The following is a 19,000-nucleotide window of genomic DNA, read 5'->3' as shown; positions in this document are numbered from 1 at the left end:
CCCCCTCTGTGAATTAGAGACCCTTAGTCCTTAGGTCACGTATTATTAGTCCAACACAAATAAGTCAATAAGCCTAAAGTACTTTTTTAAAAAAAGATTTTATTTATTCATTTAACAGAGAGAGAGAGAAGAACAAGCAGGGGGAGTGGCAGACAGAGGGAGAAGCAGACTCCCTGAGGAGCAGGGAGCCCAATGTGGGGCTGGATCCCAGGACTCTGGGATCATGATCTGAGTTGAAGCAGACGCTTAACTGAGCCTCCCAGGTGCCCCTTACCTTTTTTTTTTTTTTTAAAGATTTTATTTATTTATTTTAGAGAGAGGAAGAGAGAGGGAGAGAGAGAATCTCAAGCAGACTCCATGCTGAGCGCAGAACCTGACGCGGGGCACGATCTCATGACCCCAAGATCATGACCTGAGCAGAAACCAAGAGTCTGACGCTCAGCCGACTGAGCCACCCAGGCGTCCCAAGCGTGAAGTTCTTGTAACCATGACTGGCTCTTGGTAAGCCTGTTTGCCATGGTTGTTATTACCCCATATTTCATCAAATCTAAGATGTCATCCATTGTAAAAGATGCCACTCAGGGAAGACAAGAATGCTGCCAGTTGACTACGTCCCAAGTCTCTTTCATCACTAGACCTTTATTTTATACTTCCCGAAGGAGCTCTTTTTGACTTAGATGGAGATTCTCATCATATATAATTTGGAGGCACACACGAAAAGGAAACTGGAAGCAAAATAAGTTGTTTTATGGTGTTCGGAAAACTCCTTCCCATTTAGAGTCCGGCGGAGACGGAGGCGTGATGTCTGGGTTTCACCACCACCTCCTCCAGTGAGTCATGGTGAGTGCTGGAGCACAGCCCCCCAGCCCCCCAACTATTCATAAGACAACCCTGAAACTGGGGCGCCTGGGTGGCTCAGTCGTTAAGCATCTGCCTTCGGCTCAGGTCATGATCTCAGGGTCCTGGGATCGAGCCCCACGTCGGGCTCCCTGCTCGGTGGGAAGCCTGCTTCTCCCTATCCCGCTTCCCCTGCTTGTGCTCTCTCTCTCGCTGTGTCTCTGTCAAATAAATAAATAAATAAAATCTTAAAAAAAAAAAAAAAGACAACCTTGACAACCCTGAAACCGACAGCAGCAGGAGCTGTTGCAAGCCAGCTTCGGGATAGATTTCTGCTTGGGGAATGTACTGACAAGTCTGGATCTCTTCCCTGGGGGCTCGCACCCTTTAAGTCCCTGGGGTTAAGGGAGTGCTCACTCAGCTCTTGCCTCTGGGCCTTCCTTCCAAGCTGCTGACGCCCTTTCTGTCTGCGGGTTTGCTGCTTCTGAAGTGTGGGCACGAGCAAGCAATGACAACTATGTCAGGACTGCAGCCAGCCAGAAAGCAACTCTACCATGTAAGCCGGTTAGGAGATTTAAGGGGGAGCAAGAAAGGGTCTTGGAATCCACGACACATGAATAATCTCTGAACTTTGCACTGGGCAGGGCTTCCAGCCACCGCAGAGCCCTTGCACGTTCTGTTTCTGCTCTCTTCCTTCCTCCCCTCTTTGCCTTCTTCACCCAATCATTCCCCATCTCAGCTTCCTCGCGTAGCCCCCCGCCAGGATGCCTTCCTTGACCATCCCCGGGAGTCAGTCCCTTCACTGTTCATGCACATAGTATAGCTGCAAAGTTACATTTTGAGTGCGTGTGTGATTTTGGGGGGCAGCCATCTCCCCGGTGTCCCGAGGCTTGTGGGTGCAGGGACTAGGTGACTTTCACCACATCCCAGTATCTAGCTGTGTCTGGCAAGGCGCTGGTGGATGAAAGAATGAATGGAGGCCCCATAGTGCGCAGTGGGGGGCCTGGGAGGTCCTCCTGGCCTGTCTACGAGACATGCTGCAGGCCTCTGCACTGCAGGGCCGGGGGTGAGCAGGAGACAGGCTGCCGGTCTTTGCGCTACACCGCTTCCCTCAGAGGCCGGAGACCAAGCCTCTTCTTGTACGGACGGGAAATTGAGGCCTGTGAGGTCACATGTCCATGGCCCAGACCTCCTGTGTCAGTCCGGTGTGCAGAGAGATGGGGGAGGGTGGGGCAGAGGAGGGGGGCTCACTCCTGGCTGGGGTTCGGAGGAGATTTGCCGGGGCAGCGGCATCTGACCCAGGCTTCCCAGTTTGGGAGCGGAGCTTGGGTGAGTTTGAGAAACATGGAGGGGAAAGCGAAGCTGGGCAAATCAGAAGAGGCAGGTGTGGACGCCCAGACTCACCACACGAGGCCCAGAGTCCTTGCAGAGGCCCTGGAAGATGCGAGGCCGAGGTCCCCATCTCTAGTTTCAAGTTTCCAGAGGCGTGGCGGACTCACCCGCCATGGTCCCCTGCGCCAGGAGAGCTGCGGCCGTCCCTCCCGGGTGGCCCTGACCCCACCTTCCCCAGCTAACCTCCGTGCCAGCTCTGTGGCCCTGCGGAGATGCCGGGAGGATGTGGGGTGGCGAGGTGGGGGCTGAGGCAGGACTCTGGGGGTGCAGAGGCCCGCCTGCTCCCGGAAGGAGGAAGCTGCACAGGGTGTCTGTGGCTGGGCCCTGGGATCCCCGACCAGGGGAACTTCCTCTTCCTCTCAGGGCAGGTGTAGCTGCCACAGCCGGACCAACACCCTGGCCCTGTCATGGATGGGGGCAAGGGGCCCAGACTCAAAGACTTCCTGAGTGGGAGCCTGGCCACCTGGGTGAGGGGGCAGGTGGGAGGCGGCTGGGAAAGGGAAGTGAGCAGCAGGGAGGGGCTGGTGCTGGGTTTGGAGGAGGGTCCGGGAGAGTGGGGGGCAGGGAGGTGCTGAGGGCAGGGGTGGGCACAGATGTGGGGCTGGAGAAGTCGAGGGAGCCATGGGGCAGGGGTCAGGGGCATTTGGGGAAGAGGTGAGGAGGAGGCTGCGTGGGCTCAGGAGGCAGGTCCAAGGGGCTGGGAGTCACTCTGCTGGGAGGGGAGTTCCTAACCGGCCCGGCTGACTTGTCTCTGCTCCCCACAGGCCCTGGGACTGGCCGGCCTGGTGGGAGAGGCGGAGGAGCCGGAGGGGGAAGAGGAGGAGGAAGGAGAGGGGCCCCTTTGCCCGGAGAAGAAGTTCTTGCATCTCAGCGATGGGGCCCTGCTCCTCCGGGTGCTGGGCATCATGTAAGAAGCCACAGGCCGGCCTAGGCGTCTGAGGTGGCGCCTCCCCCCACAGGCTACTGGGAGGAGCTTGAGGGCTGGCGGGTGGAGCCTGACTGGGGGAGGTGGGGCCTTGATGGAGCCCCCCACCTAGCTCCCTGTGCCCACAGAGCTCCTAGTTCTCGAGGGGGACCTCGGGTGGTCGCCGGCCGTGATGCTCCTTCATCCTGGCGGGTGCGGAACCTGAACCACCTGTGGGGCCGGCTGAGGGACTTCTACCAGGTGAGGGGCTGGGAAGGGGAGGCTGAGCCTGGGAGGCCCCTGTGGGAAGGCCCCTCTCTTAGGTCCTGTCTCCTCTGCCCCCAGGAGGAGCTGCAGCTGCTGATCCTGTCGCCACCCCCAGACCTCCAGACGTTGGGGTTTGACCCCTTCTCAGGTGCTCTCTCCTACTACCCCTTCCTGCTTCTATCCCCTCACCCCACCCGTAACTTTTCGTGGCTTGTGCCCTGCAGAGGAGGCGGTGGAGGAGTTGGAAGGCATCCTTCGGCTGCTGCTGGGGGCGTCAGTGCAGGTGAGCAGGGGAGGGAAGGGTAGGGTTCAGCCTCCGTGGAAGACGAAGACGTGGGGGATTCCTGTGCCGGCATTTCCACCCGGTCTCCCTGCAGTGTGAGCACCGGGAACTCTTCATCCGACACATCCAGGGCCTCAGTCTTGAGGTCCAGAGTGAGCTGGCTGCTGCCATCCAGGAGGTACTTGGGCTGGTCGATAGCCTGGGACTGGCACTGCCAGCTGGGGGCACCCTGCCCCTCACCTTCCTCCGCTGAACTGCTCTCCCTACCCGCCCAGGTGACGCAGCCTGGGGCCGGTGTGGTGCTGGCACTGGCTGGGCCCGAGCCTGGGGAGCTGGAGCCTCCGGAACTGGAGATGCTGTCCCGGAGCCTCCTGGGGACTTTGTTAAGGCTAGCAAGGGAGCGTGATATGGGGGCCCAGGTAGGGGGCTTTGTGACCCAGGTGGAGGAATGGGAGGACTGCAGGGACCCAGATATGGGGGGGGGGATGGAGGTTGGGGCCCAGATGTGGGGTTGGGGATGAGGGTTTTGGACCAGCAGAGCTTCAAGAGCCAGATGTGGCTTGTGGTGACTGGGGCGCATGGGATACGTTACTTCTGGCTTCTGACCCTCGACTTCCCACAGCGGCTGGCTGAACTGCTGCTGGAGAGACAGCCGGCCCCCTTGTTGCCAGAGGCTCCTGCCAGGACTCCCCCAGAGGGCCCCTCACACCACCTGGCCCTGCAGCTGGCCAACACCAAGGCCCAGCTGCGGCGCCTGAGGCAGGAGCTGTGAGTACCCCCATCTGGGAAGTGGGCCTGGAGGGAGAGGGGCAGATTAGACGTGGATGGAAACGGGTGGGATCAGGCCTGGGGGTTCTGGGTCCCCACACCCCTCCAGCGTCCCTTTTCTTCAGGGAGGAGAAGGTCGAGCTGCTGCTAGACTCCCAGGCGGAGGTGCAGGGCTTGGAGGCCGAGATCCGACGGCTCCGCCAGGAGGTGCGCTCAGATGCTCCCCGCCGCTGCCGCATTCCCTAGCCCTCTCCCCACGCCTCCTCTGTCCCATCGCCTGCCGCCACCCGGGCTCCTTCCCCTCCCTAATCCCTCTGGCCCGCGGCTGGCCGACCCCAGCTCCGCACCGTCTGGCTCAGGCCCAGGCGCTGTCGGGACAGGCCAAGCGGGCCGAATTGTACCGCGAGGAGGTAGAGGCGCTGCGGGAGCGGGCCGGTCGCCTGCCCCGCCTGCAGGAGGAGCTGCGACGCTGTCGCGAGCGGCTACAGGTGGCCGAGGCTTGCAAAAGCCAGCTGGAGGTGAGACGGGAGGCGGGGCCTGGGGAGGGCGGGGCGCGGGGCGGGGCCGGGAGGCGGGGCCTGCCGGGGATGGGGTGGGCCAGGACGGGGGGCGAATTTGGGCCTGGAGAAGAGAGGGCGACGTCAAATGGATAGAACAGTCGCGACCAGGAGAAATGGGTGAGGTGGTGTCTGGGGGAAAGGCCCTCTGGAGAATGGGGCGGTTGGAGGGGAGAGGTGGGGGCCGTAGGTAAGGGTAGGTCCTGGAGAGGAGGGTGGGGCCGAGTGCAGGGGAGGAACTGTCTGGAGAGAGCCCTTCGCGGTGGAGCCTAGAGGGATGCCGCCTTGGGAGGGAGTTCTTGGGGAGAAGGGGCGGGGCCTACACAGGAGGGGGCGGGGCCAGGTGCTGGGGAAATGGTACCTGGATAGACCCTGGAGAGGGAGGGGCAGGTGGGAGGGGGAGGCGGGGCCTGGAGAGCATAGGGGTGCAGGGTCAGATGAGGGAGGGAAGGCAGCGTCTGTGGCCCTGGAGTGCTTGGGGGCAGCATCACATCCCGGTGTCTCTGCTCCCCACCAGGAGGAACGGGTTCTCTCCGGGACTCTGGAAGCCTCCAAGGCACTACTGGAGGAGCAGCTGGAGGTTGCTCAAGAGCGCTGTGCTAGGTTGCATGAGACTCAGCGTGAGAATCTGCTGCTGCGGACCCGTCTGGGCGAGGCCCATGCGGTGAGATTGCCCGAGTGACCCCCAGTCACGCTGTCATCTGTGACCCCTGGTGGCCCCAGTGGTCCCTCAGAGTTCTCTAGAGCGCCCTGTGACCCCTGACTCCTTGTTTCCCCTAGTGATCTAGCCCACACATTGGCCTGGCCGTGGTGGGGAAGGCTTGTCTGACCCTGCCCTTCCCCCAGGAGCTGGACACTCTGCGGCATCAGGTGGAGCGCCTGGCAGAGGAGAATGTGGAGCTGGAGCTGGAGCTTCAGCGGAGCCTGGAGCCGCCCCTGGGCTCTCCCGGGGAGGGTGAGTAGGGCCCCGGTAGAGGGGCTGCGGTTGTGGGGCTGGCTGCCTCTTTTCCTGCAACTCTAGTGGGGATGGCTTCTGACTTCATTCTCTTCCCAAGGTGTTGTGGCGGGGGGAGGGTCTATGAGTGTGTGGGAGGAACCAGGGATCATGGCAAAGTGTAGGGAGGGGTCCTAACCTCATCTCACATGTCCCAGCACCCGTGCCAGGAGCAGCCCCCTCCCTTCATGATGAAGTGAGAGAGGCAGAGGCCGGGCGGCTGCAGACCCTGGAGAGGGAGAATCGGGAGCTTCGGGCCCTTCTGCAGGTGCTCCGGGGGCAGCCTGGGGGCCAGGTGAGTCCCCTCCCCCAACCTTCCTAGCAGGTCCTTCCTTGCCTCCTCCTGGGGGCTTAACCCTTCCTCTCATGTACCCTCAGCACCCCCTGCTGGAGGAGCAGAGCGAGGACTCCTTGGTTCCAGAGCTGGATGTGACTCCCCAGACTTGCCTGGCCTCAGACCTGGGCCCCCAGGGTTTGGCCGGCCAGGTGGGGGATGAAGGCACCCAGGCCTTGGACCCGGCTCCCCCGGTATCAGACTCGGCCCTTGAGAGAGTAGCTGTGCCTCCCCAGGCTTCTGACTCAGACCCACAGGTGATAGAGAGACCCCTCCAGGTGGCTGCCGCGGCCCCCCAGACCTCAGACTTGACCGTCCAGGAATCAGGCCGTGTGGTAGCAACACAGGAGTCCCTGGAGGAGGCTGGCCACGGAGCCCTTCTCCAGACCCCCAGCGCTGTGGTCTCGCCTCAAGTTCCAGGGGTGGAAATTCAGGCTGAGCTGTTGGGAGGAGAGACTGGAGAGCCAGGGCCCAAAGCCCAGGTACTGAGGCAAGAGGGCCCTGCAAGCAAGCCTGGACCCTCAGAGCTCAGCCTCCGTGGGCAGCTGGAGGAGCAGGAGACCCCAGGCCAAGGGCTGGACCTACCCCAAGGGCAGAGAGAAGCCAGAGAGCATGAACAGAAGCTGGAGGGGATGGTTGGGGACCCAGGCCAGCAAAATCCACAGCAGAAGTCGGAAGGGGCGCCAGAGGCCCAGACCTGGGAAGGGCCGATCCCAGGGGAGATGCTGGCTGGTGGTGTCCCAGAGCAGGAGGCCCTGAGGGAGGAGGTGGTGCAGCTCAGGAAAGAGGCTGAGGCCCTTCGAGCGGAGCTAGAGGCCCAGGCCCGGAGGCTGGAGGCCCGAGGCACGGAGGCTGCCCGCCTCTCCGAGGAGCTGGCTCAGGCACGGAAGGCAGAGACCGAGGCCCAGGGGGAGGTGGAGGCCCAGGCCCGGGAGCAGGCTCGGCTGCGGGAGGCCGTGGAGGCAGCCGGCCGGGAGCTGGAGGCCGCATCGAGGGAACGGGAGGCGCTGACAGAGGCCCTGGCAGCCACAGGCCGAGAGCGGAGGCAGTGGGAGCGCGAGGCGCCCAGACTGAGGGCCCGGGCTGAGGCAGCTGAGGAGCGGCTGCAGGTGCTGGAGAACGAGGGCCGCCAGCACCTGAAGGAGGCTGAGAGGGAGAGGCAGGCCCTCAAGGAGGTATGTTGGGGCTCACAGCCTGGGATCGGAAGCGCGGTTCTGGGTCAGTTGCTGGGGTTTGGGTTATTCATTCCATCCGTGGCCCTGGAGTGCTCGGCACCTAGCTGGGGCTGGAGAGCGAAAGGTGAAGTCCACCCCTGCCTTCTGAAAGGTGCTTGGCCTGATGTCCCCTACCTCTGGTGGGGTGGGCTGGAGGAGGGGATAAGAGTATGGCTATGGAGCCAGACTGCCTGGGTGCCAATCCTGGATCTCTGACTGTGGTAGCTGACTCACCTCCCCCCTATTCCTCCTTCCCTAAACTGGGGGTGCTCTTCATCACCATCTCAGTGGGTCTTTTGGAAGACCAAGGGAGATAACCGTGTGATGAGCCTCGTTTATGCTGGGCAAAGGCTCAAGACATGTTGATTATTTTTTTAAAAATATTTGTTCCTTTATTTTTATTTTTTAGAGAGGGGGAGAGGGGTAGGGGAGAAGGAGACAGTTTCTCTCAAGCAGACTCTAGCCCAGCGCGGAGCCCAACACGGGGCTCCATCTCACGACCCCGAGCTCATGACCTGAGCCGAAATCAAGAGTCAGATGGTTAACTGACTGAGCCACCCAGGCGCCCCCAGACATGTTGATTATTATTATTATTATTTTAAAATTTATTTGAGAGAGAAAGAGAGAGCAGGGGGAGGGGCAGAGGGAGAGGGAGAGAAGTAGGCTCCCCGCTGAGCAGGGATTTTCCCCCCTCCCACCAATGTGGGGCTCGATCCCAGGACCCCGAGATCACCACCTGGGCTGAAATCAAGAGTCAGACACTCAACCAACTGAGCCACTCAGGTGCTGCAAAGGGTGCAGGAGGCCATGGGGGAGGGAGCTAGTGCCAGGGTGGGGGCAAGGAGGCTTTGGAGAAGGTTCCTAGGAGCGGTCAAGATTCCACTAGGTGGAATCCACCAGGGTGGGCTGTAGGAGTGGGATAAGAGTATGGCTATGGAGCCAGACTGCCTGGGTGCCAATCCTGGATCTCTGACTGTGGTAGCTGACTCACTACCTTCCACTAGGAAGGCCATTTCATTCAGAGGGAACGGCATGTGCAGAGACCTGAAGGCATTAACGCTGCTTAGGGACCTGGCAGGTGCAGGAACAGGGCCGGAGAGATGTGCTGGGCCAGCCTTGCTGGTGGCAGTATTCCGTCCCCAGGCAGGGAAAGCCACCCAAGGGTGTGGGCAAACCTGTGTGAGGCTGGGTTTGAGGAGGGTCCCCTTGGTGTGCAGGGGAGCCTGCGGCCATCAGGAGGCAGGTGAGGCCGCCTGGGGCTGGGATGGGGGATGGAGGAGAGAGACCTGGAAACCCCTTCATTCATGGGCTCACGCATGTTGACAGGGATCTCCTTGGCGCCAGGGGCTGTACCAGGCAGCCTAATGCCCGTACTGGGGGAGGCTCTCAGGGTCTGGGGTGGAGACAGGACTGTGCAGGGAGCTGTGGGAGTCCAGGAAGCACAGGGGACTCAGGCTGGGTCATGTCAGGGAAGGCTTCCTGGAGGAGGAGAGAGAACTGCAGTGAGCCCGTAGGAGGCCCAGGTGCTGCTGCTGGGTGTGGGGGGTGTGAGGTGGGAAGTGGAGGGAGGCTAGGCAGAGGATTCACTAGCAGGTTCCTACTGGGCAGGGCCTCATCTTCCTTTCAAGCTAAGGAAGGAGTTGTGGTTGTTCTTGGGAAGGAAATGACCTCCGTGACCTTCACATGAGGGCAATAACCTTTAAACCCAGTGGAGCATTGAAGGGAGCAGAGTCGTCAGGTACTCATGTTGCAAGGCCCCCCGGGGGAAGCCAAGGAGACTAGGAGGCAATGGGAAGGATGTTCAGGCCAGGGGGCCCCCGTGCTGCTGGGGGACAGTGTGCTGCAGACGAGGAATCGAATCTTCAGGGTCTTCAGAGCAGTTTTCAGTCTCATCCCTATTGTCCGGACGAGGTCACTGAGATTCAGAGAGGAGGCGTAATTTGCTGAGAGACCCCTCGGGCGGCGGAGAGGAGCGGGGAACACAGTGTTGGGTTGACCGAGGTTAGGCGTAGGGCAGGGCAGGCCTGGGGAGTGGGATCATGGGGGTGTGGGTGGGAAGGTAAGGCCGAGAGGGAGTCTCTGGGGTTCACTGTGTAGGATGTGACTGCGAGATGCTGCCAGGCAGACCTGGCTTCTAGCCCAGATCCCCTGCCTACTGGCTGTGTGGTTAGGGGTGAGCTCCTTAACCTGTCTGTCTCCCGGGAAACTGGAATACAAATGACCTGCCTTACAGGATCCCATAAGACCGTAAGACGCTGTAGAGAGCTGGGGGCAGCTGTGGAGTGGCCAGGCCGGCAGGTGGGCCGGGCAGGTGAGGGTAGGGGAGGGTGTGCTCCGAGGACTGAGCCCGTGGAAGAGCCTGAGGACAAAGGGGAATTTTGTGAGATTTCCTGGGCAGGCAGTTCCTGGTGATGACTGGGTGTGGTGTAGGAGGAGTTGGCTAGCCCCGGCGGGGGGGGGGGGGGGGGGGGGGGAGGGGTTGGGGAACCGAGGGCAGATGGCGTCCCTGTCGGCTGCAAGTGCAGGGGGCGGGGCGCTGAGGGCCGTGGCCAGGGCCTGGAGGGGGCCAGTTCCGCGGTCTGGCCCGAGGTTCAAGTCTCTTCATCGGTTCCACTGTTCTTTCTACCCCTTAGCCCTTGGGCTCTTGTGGAGGTGGGCCAACAGGAAGCAGGGGCACTTGTAGTTTTTCATTGAGAGGCAGTGGCCCCGGGGGAGGCTTGGTGGGGTTGCAAAACCGGGAAGATCAGAGCAGACGCTGTAGACTCAGTGTCCAGAGTAAGGCTTTGGTAGGCAGCTGGTCGGAGTCGGCCCTTCCTTGTGGTTTCATCCTGCCAGGGCCCCCAAACCCTCAGAATGGTTTGGCCTATGTCCCTCTGCGGCCCACTCTGCCCCCTTCCGCAATGGTGTGGCCCAACCGCCACAGAGTCTCTCCCCACCCGCCAGCCCCCACTGTGGTTGAGCCCGACATTCACCAAGTTCCTGTCCTCTGTCGCCCTCCCCCTGTGGCCCAGAGCGCTCTTCAGATCTGCCTCCTCCAAGCCCCTCTTTCCCTCACGTGGCCCGCATGGCCTCAGCACGTAGGACACGTCTAGCTGCCACTGGGCGCACGAGGAACCGTGGGCTCAGAGAGGTAAAGACACTTGCCCGGCGAGTGTCTCTGAGTCCCGGACCAGGGGCCTCCCTCACCCGCTGCCAGGCTTAGGATCCCAGTCTTCCGTAGTCACTCCGCAAGGCGGCCAGGCTTTGCTCCCCGTCGGGGAGTGGAAGCCCAAAGGGGTAAAGATCTTGGCCCAGGGTGGGGCACCTGGCTCACTCCATCAGTAGAGCATGTGACTCTTGATCTCAGGGTCATGAGAGCCCACTTAAAAACAAAAACAAAACAAAACAAAAAAGATATTTGCCCAGGGTGACAGAGGAAGGACAGAAAGCTAGGCCTCCAGATGCTCAGGCCTTGGAATGTGGCCCCCCTGCTCCCCCCTCCCCGGGTGAGTCTGGTGGTCTTCCCTCCCGGCCCTGAGCCCGCTGTGCCTGCCCTCAGGAGCTAGAGAAGGCCGTGGTGCGGGGCCGGGAGCTGGGAGCGCGGCTGGAGCACCTGCAGAGTGAGCTGGAACAGGCGGCTCTGGAGCGCCAGGAATTTCTGCGAGAGCAAGAGTTCCAGCACCAGAGGTGAGGGTGTCGCCCCAGGGGCAGAGAGGGGGCAGCTAGGGCTTGGGGAGGGGTTGGTGCCACGGCTTCTCCTGGCAGGTACCAGGGCCTAGAGCAGCGGCTGGAAGCAGAGCTGCAGGCGGCAGCCACCAGCAAGGAGGAGGCCCTGAGGGAGCTCAAGACCAGGGCTCTGCAGCTGGAAGAGGAGCTGGTCCAGGTGAGGCCTGCGGCCCCGGGTGCTGGGAGCCTCGTCCCACCCCGCCCTCCATCCTGCCTGCGGACAGCCGCGGCTGTGTGCGCTCAGTCCCTCCAGCCCCGCGCTGGTCTTGCCCCTTGATTTTGGGCCACTTGCTTGCCTTGTGCCCCATCTGGGGGCCTATTGGAGAGCGCCCCGTGCTGGGGGTCAGGCGGACTCTGCCCAGGCCTTGTAGTCTTCTGGGGGGCCTTGTTGCCCTCATTCCTCCAACGGACAGACCCCAGCGGCTCTGCTCTGAGGTGCCGGCTGTCTCTCTGGGGCCTCACCACTCCCAAGTGAGCTCAGTTACTGCCCTTGTTCTTGGCTGGCCATTGTTTCTGAGGCTCCCAGCTCAGGGCTCAGCTCCGCGTTGTGGTGGGGCCCAAGACCAGGCAAGGACATGGGCCACCATAACACGGGGTGTCAGGGGACAGCGGGCACCCAGCAGAGCCCCTAACACGTACACGTAAGCTTTGTCGGGGGAAAGTGGTGTTGAAACTGGGGCCCGGAGGAAGGGCAGGGTGAAGAGAGAAGTGGCCCAGGCAGAGGCCAGGCCCTGCTGCAGAACTGAGCGACGTGGAGCAGGGCAGACAGAGAGTGACAGATGGACCTGTGGGAGCCAGGAGCGCGGGGGGTGGGGGACCCCGTGACGGAGGGATGGGGCAGCGGTGCTGCTCAAGGGGTGAGGGTCCCCTGGGCTAGGTCCCTGCACGATCCTCCGGCCTCCTCCACGCCCCCGTGTGACCTCCCGGGGCCTCTCCTTGCAGCTGCGCCAGGGCCCCGAGGGGCTGGGGTCCGAGGGGCACGCTGAGCTGAAGACCCCGGGGGCCCAGAGTGGGCGGCTCATCGAGGTGGAGCGCAGTGTGAGTGTGACCGTGGCAGGCACGGGGAGGGGGTTGCCCCAGTGGCCTGGCCCTCGCTAACCCCCCTCCCTTCCAAATGCAACACGCAGAATGCAACACTGGTGGCCGAGAAGGTGGCTCTGCAAGGACAGCTGCAGCACCTGGAGGGGCAGCTGGGGAGCCTGCAGGGGCGAGCCCAGGAGCTCCTGCTGCAGAGTCAGCGAGCCCAGGAGTACAGCAGCCGCCTGCAGGTGGGTGGTTGCCTGGGCGCCCCGCCCCCTGCCCAATCTCAGGCCCCCTTTCCACTGCTGCCTGCCCTCTTCTCTGCCCTAGCTCCCAGCTGGCTGCCCTACCTGTTCCCTAGTCCCTGACCTCTGAACCACCCCATTCTGCACCCCTCTAACCCCGCTCCTGCTCACTTCTACTTGCTCCTTCCCCTTGAGCCTTCCCCCTTCCCCTCACCTCTGTGCTGTTTTTTGGCTCAGCTCCATCCCTCTCAACAGCCAGCCCTTAGTCCCTTCCTCTTTCCCTGCTCCTACCCCGGCCTCATCTGTCCCACCCCTGCCTTGTGCCTCTTGCCCTCCCCTCCGCAGCCTGGCACCAGCGCCCATCTCCATGATACCGCTCCCCTCTCCTTGCCCACTCACCCCCGCCTCTGCTTTCTGTTCCCTGTCACCTCCGCTCTAGCACTCGGCCTCCTCCATAGTTCTCTCTGTATTCTCTGTCCTGCCCCTTGCCTTTTGCCCCTGGTCCCTTACCCCCTTTCGGAACTGGGATTGCACCCCCTCCTCTGTCTAGGCTGAAAAGTCTGTCCTGGAGATGCAGGGCCAGGAGCTGCATAAGAAGCTGGGGGTCCTGGAGGAGGAGGTGCGGATGGCGCGGCAGTCCCAGGAGGAGACCCGGGGGCAGCAGCAGGCTCTGCTGCGGGATCACGAGGCCCTGGCCCAGCTGCAGCGGCGGCAGGAGGCCGAGCTAGAGGGACTGCTGGTCCGGCACCGTGACCTCAAGGCTAACATGCGGGCGCTGGAGCTGGCCCACCGGGAGCTGCAGGGCCGGTGAGCCTCCCCCAGACTCCCGGCTTCTCTCCCCAGCACCCCTGGCCTGCGTGGCTCTGACCGCCCCCGGCCCCCTCCCCAAGGACCACCACTCAACACAGCCCCCTCTGCTGCCGTGGTCTCACGTGTGGCTGGGCCCCGGGGTGAGCTCACCCTGAGGCTCGTTCATCATGGGGAGTGGTGGGCACCTCGCCGGGCATTCTGCCCCCTCGCTTTGTTTGGGGGCCGGTGCTTAGGAGAGGGCAGACCCCTAGGTCCGGATAGTCCAGCCGCACACTCGCCCCGGCGCCAGGTCTCTGCAGCCCTCTCCGTCCCTGTGCATCCCAGGCATGAGCAGCTGCAGGCCCAGAGGGCCAGCGTGGAGGCGCAGGAGATGGCCTTGCTGGCAGAGCGAGAACGCCTGATGCAGGACGGGCATCGGCAGCGCGGCCTGGAGGAGGAGCTGCGGAGGCTGCAGAGTGAGCATGACAGGTACCAGCCCTGGCACAGCCCCGCCCCTCTCGGGCCAGGTCTCAGTGTTCCCGTCTGCGAAGTGGGTTGGTGGTGAGTTAGTCACTGTCCCTGTGGGGTCCCGCTTTGCCTCTCTTGCCCAGCGTGGCCTTCTGGCCCCTATGGGGGGGGCCTGGGAGGGGGTTGAGTGCCCTCGGAGAGCGTCTCTTCTGGACTCTGCAGGGCTCAGAAGCTGTTGGCAGAGGTGTCTCGGGAGCGCGGTGAGCTGCAGGGTGAACGTGGGGAGCTGCGGGGCCGGCTGGCGCGGCTGGAGCTGGAGCGGGCCCAGCTGGAGGCGCAGAGCCAGCGACTGCGTGAGTCCAACCAGCAGCTGGACCTGAGTGCCTGCCGGCTGACCACGCAGTGCGAGGTGTGGTGAGGGATGGGCGGTGGCCGGCTGGGGGCTGGAGAGTTGGGGGGGGTGGAAGGTGGCCACCCTGAGCCCCGTTAAATCCCCCACCTGCCCTACCGCCTGCTTCCCCCCCCCCCCCCCGCCCCCAGCTGTTGACAGAGCTTCGGAGCGCCCAGGAAGAGGAGAACCGGCAGCTGCTGGCCGAGGTGCAGGCGCTGAGCCGGGAGAACCGGGAGCTCCTGGAGCGCAGCCTGGAGAGCAGGGACCACCTGCACCGCGAGCAGCGCGAGTACCTGTGAGCAGGCCGTGGGCGGGCCCAGATCCGCTGCCGGGAGCGGGAGCGGGAGCGGGTCCCGGAGACCCCTGTGGCTGCTCATGGACGGATGCCCGGGGGGTCCTGGGGAAAGGGCCGGGTCTGACCGCCCGGGGCTCAGGACAGTAGCAGTTTGCCAGCACCAGAGCGCGGTGTGCGAGCAGCAGGCAGGCTCGTGGCGGTGGGTCCTGAGCCGCGTTCCTGCCCGGCCTCACGCCCGCCTCCTCCCTCCTCATGCTCGCAGGGACCAGCTCAATGCGTTGCGCCGTGAGAAGCAGAAGCTGGTGGAGAAGATCATGGACCAGTACCGAGTGCTGGAGCCTGGACCCCTGCCCCGGACCAAGTGAGGGGCCCCTCCACCCCCTGGAGCTGGGGATCCTCCCACCCTCTGCCCCTGCCCTGCCCTCTCCAGGCCCCGATGAGGGTTTGCCTGGCCTTTGCCATCCCCAGCGTGGCCCTCTTGTCCCTCCTTCCTCCCTGGCCTTACCCCCTCTTGTGCCCTCTTGCCCCCAGGAAGGGCAGCTGGTTGGCAGACAAGGTGAAGAGGCTGATGCGGCCCCGGCGGGAGGGGGGCCTCCATGGGGGGCCACGCCTGGGGGCCGATGGGGCTGGCAGCACCGAGAGCCTGGGGGGCCCCCCAGAGACGGAGCTCTCCGAGGGCAGGGAGGCAGATGGGACAGGTGGGTCTGGGGGCCGGGTGACCAGGATGGTCCCTACCCCATGTCTCCTACCCCCACCCTGGTGCTTGCCAGCGCCCCTCGTCTCTCCCTTCATCTGGTGTGGCTTGCACGTGTACCCCCGCTGGCCTTCCCTGCCGCAACCCCACCCTGCGTCCCTGCCACAACCCCTTCAGCCGGCACCTCCCTCCTGCCGGCGCTGCCGCGCACCCTGTCCTACCCATCCGCAGCGGTGTCTAGGACCTCAGAACGGCAGGGGACTTTAGTGAGAGGTCAGGACTGTGCAGGGAGCTGTGGGAGTCCAGGAAGCACAGTGGACTCAGGCTGGGTCATATCAGGGAAGGCTTCCTGGAGGAGGAGAGAGAACTGCAGTGAGCCTGTAGGAGGCGCAGGCGCTGCTGCTGGGTGTGGGGGGCAGATGAGGAAGCCGAGGCCCGGGGAGGGGATGTGCCTTGCCCCAGGTCACACAGTCAGCTAGTGTCAGAGCCGGCCCAGGCCAGCCTCCTGTCACCACCCTCCCTCACCCAGACCTTACCCCTGCCTCTGCAGCCTCCTCTCCTTGCTCCTTTGCAGCGTCACCCCACCGGCCCCTCCACTCTGCCCAGCCCTTTCCTGCATTGCTCCACACCCTCCCTGCCTATGCCTCTTGCAGGGTCCCCTTCCCCGGCACCCATGCGCCGGGCCCAGAGCTCCCTCTGCCTGCGGGATGAGACCCTGGCAGGGGGGCAGCGGCGGAAACTCAGCTCACGATTCCCTGTGGGGCGAAGCTCTGAGTCATTCAGCCCCGGGGACACCCCCAGGCAGCGATTCCGACAGCGCAGGCCGGGCCCCCTGGGCGCGCCCACCTCCCATGGCAAAGGTGAGAGATGAGGGTCTCTGCTCCCATTTGCTCCCCAGCTCCCTTGGACCCACTAACCCCTTGGCTTTCTCCTGTCCCTTGGGTCTCCCCACAAGCCCTGCCCGCCTCTGCTGTGGTCCCCATGGCCCATTGGCTGCCTTGTGCACCCCCAGGACCTGGCGTGGGATGGGATGGCTCCATCGAGACCCTGTCGGAACACAAAGCAGATGCTAACGGAGAGGGTGAGTGGGGATATTTGGCCTGCCTGGGGCCCCTGGTTCATCCAGTCATCTACTTGACAATGAGCCTTCACTGAGTGCCAGGGGATGTGCTAGGGATACAGCAGAGAACATTCTGGTACAGGAGGGAGATAGCAAACAACGTGCATAAAAATAATAATTATCTACAACGGCCCTGTCCAGTAGAAATATGATGTGAGCTACATGTGTAATTTAAAATTTTCCAGTAGCCTCATCAGAAAAGTAAAGAGAGACCGGTAAAATTAATTTAATTTTTTATATTTATTTATTTATTTATTTTTTAAAGATTTTATTTATTTATTTGACAGAGAGAGACACAGCGAGAGAGGGAACACAAGCAGGGGGAGTGGGAGAGGGAGAAGCAGGCTTCCCGCAGAGCAGGGAGACCGATGCGGGGCTCGATCCCAGGACCCTGGGATCACGACCTGAGCCGAAGGCAGATGCTTAACGACTGAGCCACCCAGGCGCCCCATTAATTTAATTTTTTAAAAAAGATTTTATTTATTTATTGGAGAGAGAGAGAGACAGAGATAGCAAGAGAGCAGGAGCAGGGGGAGAGGGAGAAGCAGGCTTCCCACTGAGCAGGGAGTCCGATGCGGGACTCGATCCCAGGACCCCGGGATCATGACCTGAGCCGAAGGCAGACGCTTTACTGACTGAGCCACCCAGTGCCCCTCCCCCCTTTATTTTTTAAGGTCTTATTTATTCAGGTAAAATTAGTTTTAATAACATTTTATTTATCCCATTATACCAGAACGGTTACCATTTCAACCTGTAGTCAGTGTGGAAAGTCATTAATGAGATATTTATTTATTTAGTTAATTAATTAATTTTTATTAATGAGATAGTTTATATTATTTTTTCCTGCTACGTCCTTGAGTCCAGCGGCTGTTTTACACTCCAGCACATGGAAGCTCAGATGGGCCACATCTCAGGGGCTCGGTTCTGCACTGGGCGGCCCAGCCCCAGAATATTAGGAGGTGGCAATGCTCTGGGAAGAGAGAGCACAGGGGGGAGATCAGGAGCGCTGGGTGGGACAGGTTGTGAGTTTGACTACAGTGCTCAGGGTAGTCCTCAGAGAGGAGGTGAAGTGGGAGCAAAGACTTGGAGGTGAGAGTTTCCTGTCAACATCCCTGGGGACAAGCATTCCAGGCAGAGGGAACAGCCGAAGCAAAGGCCTGGCAAGTTCAAGGACGGGCAAGGTGGCCAGTGCAGCTTGAGTGAGGAGGGGGGAGCTGAGGGGAGCTGCAAGGGGCAGTGGGGGGGGGCAGAAGGTGGGGGGCCCTGGGGGCCTCCTCGAATGCTGGGAGCTCCCGAGGGAGTGGCCTGAGCTGAGCCTTCCTCTTCAGGCCTCGAGGTGCAGGAGCCGGAGAAACGCCCTCTTGCCCCTTCCCTCAGCCAGTGACACCATGTGGACGGGGGGCTTGGGAGTGCAGTCCTTTCAGCACCAGAGTCCCGGCGGGGGTCTCCAACAGCCCAAGAATTCGGGGATCCAGGCCGCCTGGAGCCAGTCCTTGGACAAGGAGGCCTGGGCCCCCAGCTCCTCTAAGGCCTACCCTGGGGCCCTGAGATGGAGCTGGGATAAGCCTGTGGACAGAGGGGACGGCTGGTCCCCAGGAGCAGCTCCTCGCCAGGGCACCGGCTCTGCCTTGCGGCCCTCGCTGCGGAGGCCGGCTCCGGGTGACCCCCCAGCTGAAGGAGACAGGCAGAAGTGGGCAAGAGAGCTCGCTGCCTGGTCTGGGCGGGGAGCCAAGGACCATTCATTGGGGAGGGTGACCTGGGCCCATCTCTGAGCTGTATCTGGTTTGTGAGGGACCTGAGAATAAAGCTGAGGTACAACCACCTGAATTTGTGCTCTGTGTCTAGTGGTGGTATCCAGGAGTCCCAAGGCACCCACCATGTACACAACCGAAGTCTGTGTGGGCTGGGGTCCGTGCCCATTGGCTTCCTCACCCTGCCCAGGGCGGCAAAGGGCTTTCTTCGAGGGACGGGCTAGTCGGGCTCACTTGGATGTCCCAGTGGGGTGGGGAGGTGGGGTTCTGGGTAGCCCAAGTCTGGGCTCCGCCTTTGCTTAGAAGGTGGGGTCTGGGCTCCAGTGAAGCCCCAGATGCTCCGCCCCCTCCCTCTTCCCTCCTTTTACTTCTTGCCTCCTCATCCTCTTTCTCCACCCCTCTAGGGTTGAGCTCCTCCCTAATGGGTTCTCAGCCCAGTGGGATGTCACCTAGTGTCACGGGCTTTCATGGAGGGATAAAGAGGTGGGAAGGACACTGGTCTCTGACCAGCGCTTCCAGAACGACGCCCAGGAAAGGGGCAATTAGGCTAGGTGGCAGGACGTGAGTCAAGGCACCCAGGGCCGCCCAGGGTAGGGTGGGGCTGCCAGGGCTGAGGTGAGGCAGCCTGAATCTGGGGGTGGGCAGAGCTGGGAGGGGTGGCCAGGCCAGCCTCCCCAGGGTGACCGGCAGCAGCCTGACTCATGGGGTTTCCACAGCCCCCCTTGGGGATAACTGACGGCTCTGCTCTCCTCTCAGCCCAAGCTTCAGAGTGTGGTGAGGTGGGAGTGGACCCCTGGCCTCCAGCAGGGCTGAGGAGCTGAAAGCCCCTCCCCATAGGCCTCAGCCTGGGGGCTCTGATGGCCACCCTGCTCTGTTGGTGGCTCCTGTCAGTCGTCAGGGAGGCTCTGGAGGACAGGCCAGCCAGGGGCCCTGGGCCGGACCGTGAGAGGAGGCCCCCTGTGAGGTTACTTT

General features: G+C 62.2%; 1 protein-coding gene and 1 long non-coding RNA gene across 3 annotated transcripts; one reads left to right on the top strand and one right to left on the bottom strand.

Annotated features, from left to right (window-relative positions):
• Positions 1–79: 79 nt before the first annotated feature.
• On the bottom strand, positions 80–2,522 carry LOC144379407 (uncharacterized). Its single transcript, XR_013442289.1, has 2 exons — positions 2,242–2,522; positions 80–1,058 (listed from the first exon to the last, which is right to left on the bottom strand). It is a non-coding gene; the product is annotated as an uncharacterized LOC144379407 (long non-coding RNA).
• A 26-nt stretch (positions 2,523–2,548) lies between these two features.
• CCDC88B (coiled-coil and HOOK domain protein 88B) lies at positions 2,549–18,104 on the top strand. 2 transcript variants are annotated; one of them, XM_036100349.2, is made up of 27 exons: positions 2,550–2,696; positions 2,994–3,136; positions 3,283–3,394; positions 3,479–3,548; positions 3,625–3,683; positions 3,778–3,861; positions 3,959–4,102; positions 4,306–4,451; positions 4,577–4,658; positions 4,811–4,969; positions 5,526–5,672; positions 5,855–5,963; positions 6,161–6,297; positions 6,381–7,511; positions 11,089–11,216; positions 11,295–11,412; positions 12,198–12,293; positions 12,383–12,523; positions 13,071–13,327; positions 13,655–13,798; positions 14,000–14,186; positions 14,318–14,463; positions 14,726–14,824; positions 14,995–15,161; positions 15,811–16,017; positions 16,170–16,238; positions 17,606–18,104. In XM_036100349.2, the coding sequence occupies exons 1-27, from the start codon at positions 2,637–2,639 to the stop codon at positions 17,659–17,661; spliced, it is 4,398 nt and encodes a 1,465-aa protein (XP_035956242.2). In that variant the 5' UTR covers positions 2,550–2,636; the 3' UTR covers positions 17,662–18,104. The 2 variants fall into 2 exon arrangements, with proteins under 2 accessions (XP_077913967.1, XP_035956242.2); XM_078057841.1 differs by lacking the exons at positions 14,995–15,161; positions 16,170–16,238; positions 17,606–18,104 and having other exon boundaries at positions 2,549–2,696; positions 15,811–15,897.
• The last annotated feature ends 896 nt before the right edge of the window (positions 18,105–19,000 follow it).

The sequence above is a fragment of the Halichoerus grypus genome, chromosome 11 (genome assembly GCF_964656455.1).
Source record: "Halichoerus grypus chromosome 11, mHalGry1.hap1.1, whole genome shotgun sequence".
Lineage (NCBI taxonomy): Eukaryota > Metazoa > Chordata > Mammalia > Carnivora > Phocidae > Halichoerus > Halichoerus grypus.
The sequence above is the reverse complement of the archived record's forward strand: the minus strand, read 5'-3'. Positions and strand labels throughout refer to the sequence as shown.